Raw genomic sequence first — 17,110 nt, forward strand, 5'->3', positions numbered from 1 at the left:
CCAGTGAGGCATTACGCAGTGGGGCCCACTAAGACATTGAGGCCCCCACTCAGACATGAGGACAACCTACAACAGGAGGGCCCCTCGCGTGAGGCCCCCCGCAGGGGGGGGGCCCTACGACGGGGGCCCCTCAGACAGTGAGGCAACCTACGACAGGGGGGGGGCCCACTAAGACATGAGGACCCCCCGCTGAGGAAAACCACGACGTGGGGCCCACTACAGACATGGGACCCTACAACAGGGGACCCATTATAGCATTGAGGCCCATACAGCCCCTGGGAAAACCCTACAGCGTAGGACAACAACAGCCCATGAGGGCAACCTCAACAGTGAGCCCCCAGACATTGAGGACCCATACAGACAGTGGGACCCTACAGGACAGTGGGGGCCACTACAGACAGTGAGGACCCCTACAGACGTGGGGGCCCATTACAGACAGTGAGGACCCCTACAGACAGTGAGGACAACCTACAGACAGTGGGGCCCCCCTACAGACAGTGAGGACCCACTACAGACAGTGAAGACCCATTATAGACATTGAGGACCCTTACAGCAGTGAGGACAACCTAAGACAGTGAGACCATAATAAGTTGGGGACCCCTACAGACAGTGAGGACACTACAGACTTTGAAGACCCATTATAGACCATGGGACCCACTACAGACAGTGAGGATACCAAACAGACAGTGAGGCCCAAAACAGACAGTGAGGACCCTACAGACAGTGAGGACCCATTATAGACATTGAGGACCAAACAACTTACGCAGTGAGGAAACCTACAGACAGTGAGGACAACTAAGACATTGAGGACAACTACAGACAGTGAAGCCCATACAGACAGTGAGGACACCTACAGACAGTGAAGGACCCATATAGACATTGAGGCCCCACTACAGACAGTGAGAAACCTACAGACAGTGAGACAACTTACAGACAGTGAGGACACTAAGACATTGAGGACCACTACAGACAGTGGGACAACTACAGACAGTGGGGGCAACCATACAGACAGTGAAGACCCCTAAGACATGGGACCACCTACGGGACAGTGAGGCCCCACTACAGCCCGTGAGGCCACCTACAGACAGTGAGGGCCACTCCCGACAGTGGGGGCCCACTACAGACAGTGAGGAAAAACCTTACAGCCCGGTGAGGGCCCAATTATAGACATTGGGACCCACTACAGACAGTGAGGAACCCTACAGACAGTGAGGCCCCTTTAAGACATGAGGTCCCCTACAGACAGTGAGGACCCCTACAGACGTGAAGACCCATTATAGACTTTTGAGGACCCACTACAGACAGTGAGGAAACCCTCGACAGTGAGGACAATACAGACATTAAAGACCACTAAGACTTGAGGACCCTTACAGACATTTAAAGGCCCCGGGGGCCTAACAGGCAGGACACCACATACCAGTGAAGCCATTAAGAAAATTGAGGACCCAAAACGACAGTGAGCCCCAACTACAGACAGTGAGGACGCTACAGACAGTGAGGACCCTACAGACAGTGAAGACCCATTATAGACATTGAGGACCCACTACAGACAGTGAGGATAACCTTACAGACAGTGAGGACAAACATACAGACAGTGAGGGACAACCTACAGACAGTGAAGACCCCACTATGACATTGAGGACCCACTACAGACAGTGAGACAACATACAGGGGACAGTGGAGGACAACCTACAGACAGTGAAGACCCACTATAGACATTGAGGACCCACTACAGACAGTTGAAGACCATTACAGACAGTGATGCACCTACAGACGTGAGGAACCTAACTTAGACATTGAGGACCACTACAGACAGTGAGGACAACCTACAGACAGTGAGGACCAACCTACAGACATGTGAAGGACCCACTATAGACATGAGGACCAACTTACAGACAGTGAGGACCACATACAGACAGTGAGGGCAGCACTACAGACAGTGAGGACACACCTAAAGACAGTGAGGGCCCACTACAGACAGTGAGGGAACCAAACTTACAGACAGTGAGGGCCATATAGACATGTGAGGACAACCTACAGACAGTGAGGGACCACTACGCAGTGAGACCATTATAGACATTGAGGAACCCACTACAGACAGTGAGGACAACCTACAGACAGTGAAGACCCATTATAGACATTGAGGACCCCACTACAGACAGTGAGGACAACTTACAGACAGTGAAGACCCATTACAGACATTGAGGACCCACTACAGACATTTGAGGACAACTACAGCGTGAGACCGACAGAAGTGAGGACCCATCAGCAGTGAAGACCCATTACAGACATTGAGGACCCACTACAGACAGTGAGGACAACCTACAGACAGTGAGGACCCGCTACAGACAGTTGGGACCCACTACAGACAGTGAAGACCCATTATAGACATTGAGGACCCACTACAGACAGTGAGGATAACCTACCAGACCAGTGAGGACAACCATACAGACAGTGAGGACAACCTTACAGAGCATGAAGACCCATATAGACATTGAGGACCCACTACAGACAGTGAAGACAACTTACAGACAGTGAGGACAACCTACAGACCAGTGAGGATACCCTACAGACACGTGAGGACAACCTACAGATAGAGAGGACACTCGACGTGGGACAACCTACAGACAGTGAGGACACACTCAGACGTGGGACATTAGGGTGACATCATTAGTATGATATTTGAGGGGCCCTGGGATCCTGAGGAATCCCCGGTTCAGAGAGACCTGTCCGCTCAGAGGACAGGTAGACTGACCTGCAGGTAACCATACCGTGTGACGGTGTGCACCTGTGTCAGGTTACATCGGCGTGGTGAACCGCAGTCAGTGGGACATCGATGGCAAGAAGGACATCAACGCAGCGCTGCAGGCTGAGAGGAAGTTCTTCCTGTCACACACCGTCCATACCGACACCTGGCCGATCGCATGGGCACCGCCTATCTTGCAGAAGATCCTCAACCAGTGTGCACACACACACCACACACACACACACACACAACACACACACACACACACACACACACACCACACATCTCGCCTGACTCCGACTCTCTGCGTACTCTCTGTCTGTACTCTCTGTCTGCACTCTCTGTCTGTACTTCCTGTCTTACCGTCTCCTGGTCTGTACCTCTCTGTCTGACTCTCTGTCTGTACTCTGTCTGTTCTGTCTGACTCTCTGTCTGTACTCTCTGTCTGTACTTCTGTCTGTACTCCTGTCGTACCTCGTCTACTCCTGTCTGCACTCTCTGTCTGTACTCTCTGTCTGTACTCTCTGTCTGTACTCTCTGTCTGTCTACTTCCTGTCTGTATCTGTCTGTCCTGTTACTCTCTGTCTGTACTCTCTGTCTGTACTCTCTGTCTTACTCTCTGTCTGTCTACTTCTGTCTGTACTCCTGTCTGTACTGTCGTACTCTCTGTCTGTACTTCTGTCTGTACTTGCTTTCTCTGTCTGTCTCTCTGTCTGTACTCTCTGTCTGTACTCTCTGTCTGTACTCTCGTCGTACTCTCTGTGTGTACTTCCTGTCTGTACTCTCTGTCTGTACTTCCTGTCTAACCTGAGCTCCTCTCCTGTAGAAACTGACGAACCACATTCGCGACACCCTGCCAGCGTTACGGAGCAAACTGCAGAGCCAGCTGCTGTCCATCGAGAAGGAGGTGGAGGAGTACAAGAACTTCAGACCAGACGGACCCGAGCCGCAAGACCAAGGCCCTGCTGCAGTCAGTACACAACACACACCCCACACACACACACACACACACACACCACACACCCCCAAACACACACACACACAACACACACACACACAACCACACACACTCACCATGATCTTGTCTGTTGCCATGGAGACAGAGATGGTTTGGGAAAACCAGAGCAATTTAATTCATTTCTGTCCCCAGATAACCTCTACAGCCCCCCCCTCAGTGTGTTCTATAGGAGTTAGTGCACGTCGACGGGTATATTTGTATTATAAATCTGCCATTTCTTTCGGTGTGTGTGTGTGTGGGGTGTTTTGTGCGTGTGGTGCGTGTAGGATGGTCCAGTTCGCTGTAGATTTTGAGAAGCGTATCGAGGGCTTGGGATCAGGTGGACACCTACGAGCTGTCAGGAGGAGCCAAGATCAACCCCATCTTTCCTGAGCGCTTCCCTTCGAGATAGTGAAGGTACACACGCACACACACCACACACAACACACACACACCCCATCGCATTCCGAATAACCAGTTCATGACAAGTGTGGTGTGTGGGTGTGTGTGTGTGTGTGGTGTGTGTGTGTGTTTGTGTGGTTGTGTGATGTTGTGTGTGTGTGTGTGTGTTGTGTGAGTGTGGTGTGTTGTTGGATGGGTGGTGTTGTGGATCGTGCTAATTAATAAAGAAATCTCCGTTAAAAGGGGTAGGAGCATAAAAACTTCCGTCGGTGGAGGCGGTGTGTCTGTGTGTCTGTCTGTCTGTCTGTCTGGGCTGTCTGTCTGTCTGTCTGTCTGTCTGTCGTGTCTGTCTGTCTGTCTGTCTGTCTGTCTGTCTGTCTGTCTGTTTTGTTCTTCTTCTGTCTGTGTGTGGGGTCCTGGTAATAACGATGTCCCTCTGCAGGACGGGGGTCTTCACTCCTGACATGCCTTCGAGACCCATGAAAGCGGCTGATCGCTCAGATCAAAGAGCGTGCCAGAAGTGTTTTGGGGGCATGGTGATTCAACGAGCTGGGACACCGTGAGGGTGCACCCCGAAGGTATGGATATCTACTGCAGTTTCTACTGCGATATATATGCAGATATTATGCGATCTATACTGCAGATTTTTAAATAGATACTACTGCAGATATATACGCAGATACTCTACGCGACTACTACTGCAGATACTACTACGAGTACTCTACGCAGTACACTATGGATTATATCAGAATATACTGCAAATATACTGCGATATACTACTGCAGTACTACTGCCGATCACTACTGCAATATCCCAAAAGCGATACTACACTGCGTATACTACGCAGATCACTTCAGATTCTACTGCAGTTGTATACTGCAGAACTATCGCGATAACTACTGCGATTTACTACTGCAGAAAAAAAAAACTTGCAGAATACTCGCGATAAATCTACTGCTAACTACTGCGATTTTAAAAAAGCAGTTATACTGCGTTTTAAAGCCTCTACTCAATCCTATCCCTAAACTGCCGATTTCCCCAACTGGATCACCCATGGATCAAATTTTATATGAGTTCTACTGCGTACTATATGCCCTTCTTGCAAAACTATATCATACATCGCAGGTACTATGCAGTATTTACTGGTACTATATGGATAGTACTATGCAGATTCTATGCAGTTACTCTGCAGATTTCTACTATGCAGTAGTACTATGCGTTATACTGCAGTATACTGCAGAACTTTGAGTTTTACTGCGTTAATACGCAGATATACTACTGCAGTACTATGCGATTACTACTGCAGATACTACTGCGTTTTACTATGCAGATACTCTACTGCCGATACTACTATTTCAGATTATACGCGATATTTCTGCGATTACTACTGAGATACTACTACTGGATTTCTACTGCGATGTACTACTGAGATATCTACGAGAAAACTCGCGATAACTACGCAGTATACTACTGCAGATTACTATCAGATCTCTACTGCAGATTTAAAAACTGGAATATACTGCGATAGTATACTGCAGATCTACTACGCAATATATACGCAGATTTCCTGCGATCTATATGCAGATACTCTACGCAGATACAATACTGCAGTTTTACTACTGCGTACCCCACTGCAATTACACTGCAGAAAATACTCTGCAGTAATACTACTGCGATATATTTTCGTTTCTACTACTGCAGATTTTTATAATATTCTAGTTCACCCCCATCTATACTCAGCTTTCTATGGGTAGTATATCGATTTATATAATAACCCCCATTCCTTGGTTACTGCCGTTCATGCGAATTATGCAGTACTCGCAAAATCGAAAAACCAGGCTCCTACATGGAATACAGCGATCTACTGGTAGTACTTCAAACTAACTGGTTGTTTTGGGGTTTTGAGTATCTGCCGATTCTTACGCCCCTACATGAAATACTACCAAAACCCAGGAATACTTCAATAGCTTGCAACCTTTTTGAGAACTTACTACCGATACACACTGAGATATCTAGAGTGGGTCTGGATCAACTCTGCCGACACATGAGTTTTATACTGCAAATCACTCTTTGGTGTTTTGCGTTTTTTTGGTAGTATCTGCAGTTCTCTATGCTCCCCTGCGATGTTATCTGCGTCTTACGGAAATCTAAGCAGCATCGCAGATTGGATCATGCTTTTTTTTCCCAGTACTACACTGCGATATACTCCATAGAAAAGCGTTTTTACTGCAGATTACTGGTTTTTTCCCCATCTTTTCCCGGTATACGGCGTACATTATGGTTTTTGGTGTTTGGTTTGCTCCCCCAATCTCTACTCAAAGTCTAGCAGTACTCTTCTGCGATCTTTTTGCAGATTTTTGCAGATTATTTCGAGATACAACCAAGACACAAACATCAAACCCCAAAATTTTCAAAATCAATAACACAAAACACCCAATTTTAAAATATGCGATAGTACTTTTCTGGATAGTATCGCGTCATCGAACAACTTTAGATGGAATGGAACTTACTGAGTACTACTATGGTGTGCTTGGTCACACCGGGAAACTCCAATCTTCTCAGTGGGCGGGGAGTACTCTACTGCTCTTTACGAAACTTCCCCGGTGGCTGCAGCTGGCCCAGTTCCCCATGCTGCGGGAGGAGATGGAGAGGATCGTGACTCAGCACATCAGAGACCGAGAGAGCCGTACCAAGGACCAGGTGAGAGAGGTAGCAGTCAGCATCTACCAGGTTAGCTATCTTCAAAACAACATGCACATTGTGTGTGTGTGTGTGTGTGTGTGTGTGTCAGGTGATGCTGCTGATTGACATCGAGCTGGCCTACATGAACACAAACCATGAAGACTTCATCGGCTTCGCAAAGTAAGAGACTCTGAACACACAGATTCACACCACTGAGATGATGATCAATAACAACCTGTCTGTCTGTCTGTCTGTCTGTCTGTCTGTCTGTCTGTCTGTCTGTCTGTCTGTCTGTCTGTCTGTCTGTCTGTCTGTCTGTCTGTCTGTCTGTCTGTCTGTCCGACAGTGCTCAGCAGAAGAGCAGTCAGATGAGTAAGAAGAAGGCAGCTGGAACACAGGTGAGTCTACCTGGTCGACGTGCACTAACTCCTATAGAACACACTGGGGGGCTGTAGAGGTTATCTGGGGACAGAAATGAATTAAACATGTTCTCTGTTTCCCACCATCTCTGTCTCCATGGCAACAGGACGAGATCATGGTGAGTGTGTGTGTGTGTGTGTGTGTGTGTGTGTGTGTGTCTCCCCCCCACCTTCCCGGTCTCCCCCCCACCTTCAAGGTCTTCAGCAGCAGCTTCTCTCTGTCCTGAGCTTTATCCTGCAGGATGATGACAGAATGCACCCTACACACACACACACACACACACACACACACACACACACACACACACACACACACACACACACACACACACACACACACACACACACACACACACACACACACACCACTCCAGCAGTGGCTCAGTAAGTAGGGGCTTGGACTGGGAATCGTAGGGTCGCCGGTTCAAGTCCCCGAACAGACTTGAAGTATGGAAAGTGGACTGCTACTTGGAGAGGTACCAGTTCACCTCCTAGGCCCTGCTGTGGTGCCCTTGAGCAAGGCACCGGACACCTCCAATCCCCCCTCCCCATTGCTCCCCGGGCGCTGCACGATAGCTGCCCACTGCTCCTAGTACTAGGATGGGTTAAATGCAGAGGACCAAATTCACTGTGTGTGCTCTGCTGTGTGCATGCATGTGACAATAAAGAGGGTTTCATCCTCCAACTCTATCTATCTATCACTGCTCCACCAGATGCCACAGATAAACAGGTGTGTGTGTGTGTGTGTGCAGGTGATCCGTAAAGGTTGGCTCACTATTAACAACATCAGCATCATGAAGGGCGGGGCTAAAGAGTACTGGTTCGTCCTGACAGCGGAGACACTGAGCTGGTACAAAGATGATGAGGTAACACACTGACACACACACAAACACTCACACACACACACACACACACACACTCACAGGTCATGCTGTTGTCCCCCTGCAGGAGAAAGACAAGAAGTACATGCTGCCAGTGGACAACCTGAAGCTGAAGGACATCGAGAAGAGCTTCATGTCAAGCAAACATGTGTTCGCCCTGTTCAACACGGAGCACAGGTGTGTGTGTGTGTGTGTGTGTGTGTGTGTGTGTGTGTGTGTGTGTGTGTGTGTGTGTGTGAGTGTGTGTGTGTGTGTGCATTTGACACAGTGTGAGTGTGTCTAGTGCTGCCGTGACCTTACAGGAAGTGACCTTCCACACTGTTAACTTGCTAGCTAGCCCAGATGGTGGTGGTTGAGTGTGAGGAGCATCCAGATATAGGGTACTTCTCTTAACTTGCATCCCTGCGTCTTCTCCCTGCGTCTTCTCCCTGCGTCTTCCCTGCGTCTTCTCCCTGCTTCCCTGCGTCTTCCCTGCATCTTCTCCCTGCGTCTTCTCCCTGCTTCCCTGCGTCTTCTCCCTGCTTCCCTGCGTCTTCCCTGCGTCTTCTCCCTGCGTCTTCCCTGCGTCTTCTCCCTGCGTCTTCCCTGCGTCTTCTCCCTGCGTCTTCCCTGCGTCTTCCCTGCGTCTTCTCCCTGCGTCTTCCCTGCGTCTTCTCCCTGCGTCTTCCCTGCGTCTTCTCCCTGCTTCTTCCCTGCGTCTTCTCCCTGCGACTTCTCCCTGCGTCTTCCCTGCGTCTTCTCCCTGCGTCTTCTCCCTGCGTCTTCTCCCTGCGTCTTCCCTGCGTCTTCTCCCTGCGTCTTCCCTGCGTCTTCCCTGCGTCTTCTCCCTGCGTCTTCCCTGCGTCTTCTCCCTGCTTCTTCCCTGCGTCTTCTCCCTGCGACTTCTCCCTGCGTCTTCCCTGCGTCTTCTCCCTGCGTCTTCTCCCTGCGTCTTCCCTGGTCTTCTCCCTGCGTCTTCCTGCGTCTTCCCTGCGCTTCCCTGCGTTTTCCCTCCTGCGTCTTCTCCGCGTCTTCTCCTGCGTCTTCCCTGGTCTTTTTCCTGCGTCTTCTCCCTGCGTTTTCTCCCTGCGTCTTCCCCCTGCGTCTTCCTGCGTTTTCTCCGTGCGTCTTCTCCCTGCGTCTTCCCTGCGCTTCTCCCTGCGTCTTCCTGCGTCTTCTCCCTGCGTTTTTTCCCTGCGTCTTCCCCCCTGCGTCTTCCCTGCGTCTTCCTGCCTTCCCTGCGTCTTCTCCCTGCGTCTTCTCCTGCGTCTTCCCCTCTTCCTGCGTTCTTCCCTGCGCCCTTCCTGCTCTCTCCGCGTCTTCTCCCTGCGTCTTCCCTGCGTCTTCCCCCTGCGTCTTCCCTGCGTCTTCCCTGCGTCTTCCCTGCGTCTTCCCTGCGTCTTCTCCCTGCGTCTTCTCCCTGCGTCTTCTCCCTGCGTCTTCCCTGCGTCTTCTCCTGCGTCTTCTCCCTGCGTCTTCTCCCTGCGTCTTCCCTGCGTCTTCCCTGCGTCTTCCCTGCGTCTTCTCCCTGCGTCTTCTCCCTGCGTCTTCTCCCTGCGTCTTCCCTGCGTCTTCTCCCTGCGTCTTCCCTGCGTCTTCCCTGCGTCTTCTCCCTGCGTCTTCCCTGCGTCTTCTCCCTGCGTCTTCTCCCTGCGTCTTCTCCCTGCGTCTTCTCCCTGCGTCTTCCCTGCGTCTTCTCCCTGCGTCTTCTCCCTGCGTCTTCCCTGCGTCTTCTCCCTGCGTCTTCCCTGCGTCTTCCCTGCGTCTTCTCCCTGCGTCTTCCCTGCGTCTTCCCTGCGTCTTCTCCCTGAGTCTTCTCCCTGCGTCTTCCCTGCGTCTTCCCTGCGTCTTCCCTGCGTCTTCTCCCTGCGTCTTCCCTGCGTCTTCCCTGCGTCTTCTCCCTGCGTCTTCCCTGCGTCTTCCGTGCGTCTTCTCCCTGAGTCTTCTCCCTGCGTCTTCTCCCTGCGTCTTCTCCCTGCGTCTTCTCCCTGCGTCTTCTCCCTGCGTCTTCCCTGCGTCTTCCCTGCGTCTTCCCTGCGTCTTCTCCCTGCGTCTTCTCCTTGCACATTAGTCCCTCCCACCAGGGATGCAGAGAGAAGAAGCAAGGAAATGAGTTTGAAGAGCAATGGGACGTCCGTTCCTCGGAGCGTCACGTGAAGCGACGTCCGTTTATGACGATGCCGCAGTTCAGATAAAGGAATTGAAACCAACACAGTATAAACTGGAGAGTGATTCCCTGAGTTGGCCTGGCGGTTCCTCGCTCCTCACTCCTCCGGCACAAATAAACCCCATGGGACGCTCCTTCAGAGGGCGCACACAAATCAACTTCTGGTGAGAGCGAGGAAATGACAGTAGAGACTTGAGGAGTACCCACATACTCTATGGTCCAGGGTCACACACTCACTACCCATAATGCATTGGGACGCTCTGATCAGCCGCTGTTAGCCCAGGACACACACAGTGTGTGTCAACACTTCAAAATGTTTGTTTGTTTGTTTGTTTACAGAAACGTGTACAAAGACTCTCGTCAGCTGGAGCTGGCCAGCGAGTCTCAGGAGGAGGTGGACAGCTGGAAGGCCTCTTTCCTACGGGCTGGAGTGTACCCTGAACGCAACGTGGTGAGGCATTATTATACCTGCACAGGCTGTAGCTCAGTGTGAGGATTCACTTCCTGTCTGACAGCAAACCGTCTTCTCTGTCCCTGCAGGACAAGGTGAGCTCCGTCCCCTAACCCTGTCCACCCTCACTCATACATCTAAACAAGCACAAGTACTCAGATCTTGTACTTGAGTAAAGTAGAAGTACTCAGGTCCTGTACTTGAGTAAAGTAGAAGTACTCAGGTCCTGTACTTGAGTAAAGTAGAAGTACTCAGATCTTGTACTTGAGTAAAGTAGAAGTACTCAGATCTTGTACTTGAGTAAAGTAGAAGTACTCAGATCTTGTACTTGAGTAAAGTAGAAGTACTCAGGTCTTGTACTTGAGTAAAGTAGAAGTACTCAGGTCTTGTACTTGAGTAAAGTAGAAGTACTCAGGTCTTGTACTTGAGTAAAGTAGAAGTACTCAGGTCTTGTTCTTGAGTAAAGTAGAAGTACTCAGATCTTGTACTTGAGTAAAGTAGAAGTACTCAGATCTTGTACTTGAGTAAAGTAGAAGTACTCAGGTCTTGTACTTGAGTAAAGTAGAAGTACTCAGATCTTGTACTTGAGTAAAGTAGAAGTACTCAGATCTTGTACTTGAGTAAAGTAGAAGTACTCAGGTCTTGTACTTGAGTAAAGTAGAAGTACTCAGGTCTTGTACTTGAGTAAAGTAGAAGTACTCAGATCTTGTACTTGAGTAAAGTAGAAGTACTCAGATCTTGTACTTGAGTAAAGTAGAAGTACTCATATCTTGTACTTGAGTAAAGTAGAAGTACTCATATCTTGTACTTGAGTAAAGTAGAAGTACTCAGATCTTGTACTTGAGTAAAGTAGAAGTACTCAGATCTTGTACTTGAGTAAAGTAGAAGTACTCAGATCTTGTACTTGAGTAAAGTAGAAGTACTCAGATCTTGTACTTGAGTAAAGTAGAAGTACTCAGGTCTTGTACTTGAGTAAAGTAGAAGTACTCAGATCTTGTTCTTGAGTAAAGTAGAAGTACTCAGGTCTTGTACTTGAGTAAAGTAGAAGTACTCAGATCTTGTACTTGAGTAAAGTAGAAGTACTCAGATCTTGTACTTGAGTAAAGTAGAAGTACTCAGATCTTGTACTTGAGTAAAGTAGAAGTACTCAGGTCTTGTACTTGAGTAAAGTAGAAGTACTCAGATCTTGTACTTGAGTAAAGTAGAAGTACTCATATCTTGTACTTGAGTAAAGTAGAAGTACTCAGGTCTTGTACTTGAGTAAAGTAGAAGTACTCAGATCTTGTACTTGAGTAAAGTAGAAGTACTCAGATCTTGTACTTGAGTAAAGTAGAAGTACTCAGGTCTTGTACTTGAGTAAAGTAGAAGTACTCAGATCTTGTACTTGAGTAAAGTAGAAGTACTCAGATCTTGTACTTGAGTAAAGTAGAAGTACTCAGGTCTTGTACTTGAGTAAAGTAGAAGTACTCAGATCTTGTACTTGAGTAAAGTAGAAGTACTCAGATCTTGTACTTGAGTAAAGTAGAAGTACTCAGATCTTGTACTTGAGTAAAGTAGAAGTACTCAGATCTTGTACTTGAGTAAAGTAGAAGTACTCAGGTCTTGTACTTGAGTAAAGTAGAAGTACTCAGATCTTGTACTTGAGTAAAGTAGAAGTACTCAGATCTTGTACTTGAGTAAAGTAGAAGTACTCAGATCTTGTACTTGAGTAAAGTAGAAGTACTCAGGTCTTGTACTTGAGTAAAGTAGAAGTACTCAGGTCTTGTACTTGAGTAAAGTAGAAGTACTCAGGTCTTGTACTTGAGTAAAGTAGAAGTACTCATATCTTGTACTTGAGTAAAGTAGAAGTACTCAGATCTTGTACTTGAGTAAAGTAGAAGTACTCAGATCTTGTACTTGAGTAAAGTAGAAGTACTCAGATCTTGTACTTGAGTAAAGTAGAAGTACTCAGATCTTGTACTTGAGTAAAGTAGAAGTACTCAGGTCTTGTACTTGAGTAAAGTAGAAGTACTCAGATCTTGTACTTGAGTAAAGTAGAAGTACTCAGATCTTGTACTTGAGTAAAGTAGAAGTACTCAGGTCTTGTACTTGAGTAAAGTAGAAGTACTCAGGTCTTGTACTTGAGTAAAGTAGAAGTACTCAGGTCTTGTACTTGAGTAAAGTAGAAGTACTCAGGTCTTGTACTTGAGTAAAGTAGAAGTACTCAGATCTTGTACTTGAGTAAAGTAGAAGTACTCAGGTCTTGTACTTGAGTAAAGTAGAAGTACTCAGGTCTTGTACTTGAGTAAAGTAGAAGTACTCAGGTCTTGTACTTGAGTAAAGTAGAAGTACTCAGATCTTGTACTTGAGTAAAGTAGAAGTACTCAGATCTTGTACTTGAGTAAAGTAGAAGTACTCAGATCTTGTACTTGAGTAAAGTAGAAGTACTCAGATCTTGTACTTGAGTAAAGTAGAAGTACTCAGATCTTGTACTTGAGTAAAGTAGAAGTACTCAGGTATTGTACTTGAGTAAAGTAGAAGTACTCAGGTCTTGTACTTGAGTAAAGTAGAAGTACTCAGGTCTTGTACTTGAGTAAAGTAGAAGTACTCAGGTCTTGTACTTGAGTAAAGTAGAAGTACTCAGGTCTTGTACTTGAGTAAAGTAGAAGTACTCAGGGATTGTACTTGAGTAAAAGTAGAAGTACTCAGATATTGTACTTGAGTAAAGTAGAAGTACTCAGGTATTGTACTTGAGTAAAGTAGAAGTACTCAGGTCTGGTACTTGTGTAAAGTAGAAGTACTCAGATCTTGTACTTGAGTAAAGTAGAAGTACTCAGATATTGTACTTGAGTAAAGTAGAAGTACTCAGGTCTTGTACTTGAGTAAAGTAGAAGTACTCAGGTCTTGTACTTGAGTAAAGTAGAAGTACTCAGGTCTTGTACTTGAGTAAAGTAGAAGTACTCAGATCTTGTACTTGAGTAAAGTAGAAGTACTCAGGTCTTGTACTTGAGTAAAGTAGAAGTACTCAGGTCTTGTACTTGAGTAAAGTAGAAGTACTCAGGTCTTGTACTTGAGTAAAGTAGAAGTACTCAGGTCTTGTACTTGAGTAAAGTAGAAGTACTCAGGTCTTGTACTTGAGTAAAGTAGAAGTACTCAGGTCTTGTACTTGAGTAAAGTAGAAGTACTCAGGTCTTGTACTTGAGTAAAGTAGAAGTACTCAGGTCTTGTACTTGAGTAAAGTAGAAGTACTCAGGTCTTGTACTTGAGTAAAGTCGAAGTACTCAGGTCTTGTACTTGAGTAAAGTAGAAGTACTCAGGTCTTGTACTTGCTGTAGGAGGGAATGCCTCCCTCTTTGAGCTTGATGTGGGTCAGGGTTAGAGGTGCAGTGTGATGCTGTGCTCAGGTGGAGGTGGAGGAGGCTCGGGGCGACGGGCAGATCCACAGCCTGGACCCTCAGCTGGAGCGGCAGGTGGAGATTGTCCGGAACCTGGTGGACTCTTACCTGTCCATCATCCATCGCACCGTCAGGGACCTCATCCCCAAGACCATCATGCACCTGATGGTCAACAATGTATGCCACACACACACACACACACACACACACACACACACACACACACACACACACACACACACACACACACACACACACACACACACACACACACACACACACACACATAGGAAGTGATGTCTGCAGTCATGTGACCTCCCCTCTGTTCCTCAGACGAAGGAGTTCATCCACTCTGACTTGCTCGCACAACTTTACTCCTGTGGAGACCAGAACACCCTGATGGAGGAGTCGCAAGAGCAGGTGAGAGACAGACAGGTGGAGAGACAGACAGGTTAGAGACAGACAGGTTAGAGACAGACAGGTGGAGAGATGGAAAATGCTCCTGCTCCTCTCTTGATCTATTACCTCATCCAATGTGTGTGTCTCAGGCTCAGCACCGTGATGAGATGCTGAAGATGTACCACGCTCTGAAGGAAGGTCTGCAAATCATCGGGGACATCAGCACCTCCACCATCACCACCACCATGCCTCCGCCTGTAGACGACTCCTGGCTGCAGGTGCAGGGGATGCCGTCAGGACGCAGGTAACGGAGCACCTGAGTAACAGAGAGACAAAACATAACTGAAGAGAAAACAGGAAGTGACATGAGGCTGAGTCGGGTCAGGGTTCAGGACTCATGATGCTGAGTCGGGTCAGGGTTCAGGACTCATGATGCTGAGTCGGGTCAGGGTTCAGGACTCATGATGCTAAGTCGGGTCAGGGTTCAGGACTCATGAGGCTGAGTCGGGTCAGGGTTCAGGACTCATGAGGCTGAGTCGGGTCAGGGTTCAGGACTCATGAGGCTGAGTCGTGTCAGGGTTCAGGACTCATGATGCTAAGTCGGGTCAGGGTTCAGGACTCATGAGGCTGAGTCGGGTCAGGGTTCAGGACTCATGATGCTAAGTCGGGTCAGGGTTCAGGACTCATGAGGCTGAGTCGGGTCAGGGTTCAGGACTCATGAGGCTGAGTCGGGTCAGGGTTCAGGACTCATGATGCTGAGTCGGGTAAGGGTTCAGGACTCATGAGGCTGAGTCGGGTCAGGGTTGAGGACTCATGAGGCTGAGTCGGGTCAGGGTTCAGGACTCATGATGCTAAGTCGGGTCAGGGTTCAGGACTCATGAGGCTGAGTCGGGTCAGGGTTCAGGTCTCATGAGGCTGAGTCGGGTCAGGGTTCAGGACTCATGATGCTGAGTCGTGTCAGGGTTCAGGACTCATGATGCTGAGTCGGGTCAGGGTTCAGGACTCATGATGCTGAGTCGGGTCAGGGTTGAGGACTCATGAGGCTGAGTCGTGTCAGGGTTCAGGACTCATGATGCTGAGTCGGGTAAGGGTTCAGGACTCATGAGGCTGAGTCGGGTCAGGGTTGAGGACTCATGAGGCTGAGTCGTGTCAGGGTTCAGGACTCATGATGCTGAGTCGGGTAAGGGTTCAGGACTCATGAGGCTGAGTCGGGTCAGGGTTGAGGACTCATGAGGCTGAGTCGGGTCAGGGTTCAGGACTCATGATGCTAAGTCGGGTCAGGGTTCAGGACTCATGAGGCTGAGTCGGGTCAGGGTTCAGGTCTCATGAGGCTGAGTCGGGTCAGGGTTCAGGACTCATGATGCTGAGTCGTGTCAGGGTTCAGGACTCATGATGCTGAGTCGTGTCAGGGTTCAGGACTCATGATGCTGAGTCGGGTCAGGGTTGAGGACTCATGAGGCTGAGTCGTGTCAGGGTTCAGGACTCATGATGCTGAGTCGGGTCAGGGTTCAGGACTCATGAGGCTGAGTCGGGTCAGGGTTCAGGACTCATGATGCTGAGTCGGGTCAGGGTTCAGGACTCATGATGCTGAGTCGGGTCAGGGTTCAGGACTCATGAGGCTGAGTCGGGTCAGGGTTCAGGACTCATGAGGCTGAGTCGGGTCAGGGTTCAGGACTCATGATGCTAAGTCGGGTCAGGGTTCAGGACTCATGATGCTAAGTCGGGTAAGGGTTCAGGACTCATGAGGCTGAGTCGGGTCAGGGTTCAGGTCTCATGAGGCTGAGTCGGGTCAGGGTTCAGGACTCATGATGCTGAGTCGGGTCAGGGTTCAGGACTCATGAGGCTGAGTCGGGTCAGGGTTCAGGACTCATGAGGCTGAGTCGGGTCAGGGTTCAGGACTCATGAGGCTGAGTCGGGTCAGGGTTCAGGACTCATGAGGCTGAGTCGTGTCAGGGTTCAGGACTCATGAGGCTGAGTCGGGTCAGGGTTCAGGACTCATGATGCTAAGTCGGGTCAGGGTTCAGGACTCATGAGGCTGAGTCGGGTCAGGGTTCAGGACTCATGAGGCTGAGTCGGGTCAGGGTTCAGGACTCATGAGGCTGAGTCGGGTCAGGGTTCAGGACTCATGAGGCTGAGTCGGGTCAGGGTTCAGGACTCATGATGCTGAGTCGGGTCAGGGTTCAGGACTCATGAGGCTGAGTCGGGTCAGGGTTCAGGACTCATGATGCTAAGTCGGGTCAGGGTTCAGGACTCATGAGGCTGAGTCGGCAGGGTTCAGGATCTCATGAGGCTGAGTCGGGGTCAGGGTTTCAGGGACTCAGATGCTGAGTCGGGTAAGGGTTCAGGGACTCATGTAGTGCTGAGTCTTGTCAGGGAATCAGGGACTCATGAAGGCCTGAGTCGGGTCAGGGGTTTCAGGACTCATGATGCTGAGTCGAGGATCAGGGTTGAGGACTCATGATGCTGAGTCGTGTCAGGGTTCAGGATCTCATGAGGCTGAGTCGGGTCGGGGTTTAGGGCTCATGACCCAGTCGTGTCGGGAGGACTCATGAGTGATCGGGGCAGGGTTTTAGGATCATGTGCAAGTGGGTCGGGTTAGGACTCAAGGTGGGA

At 49.0% G+C, this 17,110-nt stretch overlaps 1 protein-coding gene across 1 annotated transcript in view; it reads left to right on the forward strand.

Annotated features, from left to right (window-relative positions):
- Window positions 1-14,805, forward strand: part of LOC134873704 (dynamin-1-like) — a 30,663-nt gene extending 15,858 nt beyond the window's left edge. Inside the window, 13 exon segments of the mRNA XM_063897505.1 lie at window positions 2,798-2,928; window positions 3,573-3,716; window positions 6,759-6,845; window positions 6,937-7,007; window positions 7,174-7,225; window positions 7,354-7,365; window positions 7,999-8,112; window positions 8,195-8,304; window positions 10,613-10,724; window positions 10,814-10,828; window positions 14,108-14,275; window positions 14,432-14,518; window positions 14,647-14,805. Of these exon segments, the coding sequence (XP_063753575.1) occupies window positions 2,798-2,928; window positions 3,573-3,716; window positions 6,759-6,845; window positions 6,937-7,007; window positions 7,174-7,225; window positions 7,354-7,365; window positions 7,999-8,112; window positions 8,195-8,304; window positions 10,613-10,724; window positions 10,814-10,828; window positions 14,108-14,275; window positions 14,432-14,518; window positions 14,647-14,805 (1,262 nt within the window).
- The last annotated feature ends 2,305 nt before the right edge of the window (window positions 14,806-17,110 follow it).

This window comes from Eleginops maclovinus, chromosome 12 (genome assembly GCF_036324505.1).
Source record: "Eleginops maclovinus isolate JMC-PN-2008 ecotype Puerto Natales chromosome 12, JC_Emac_rtc_rv5, whole genome shotgun sequence".
Taxonomy (NCBI): Eukaryota; Metazoa; Chordata; class Actinopteri; order Perciformes; family Eleginopidae; genus Eleginops; species Eleginops maclovinus.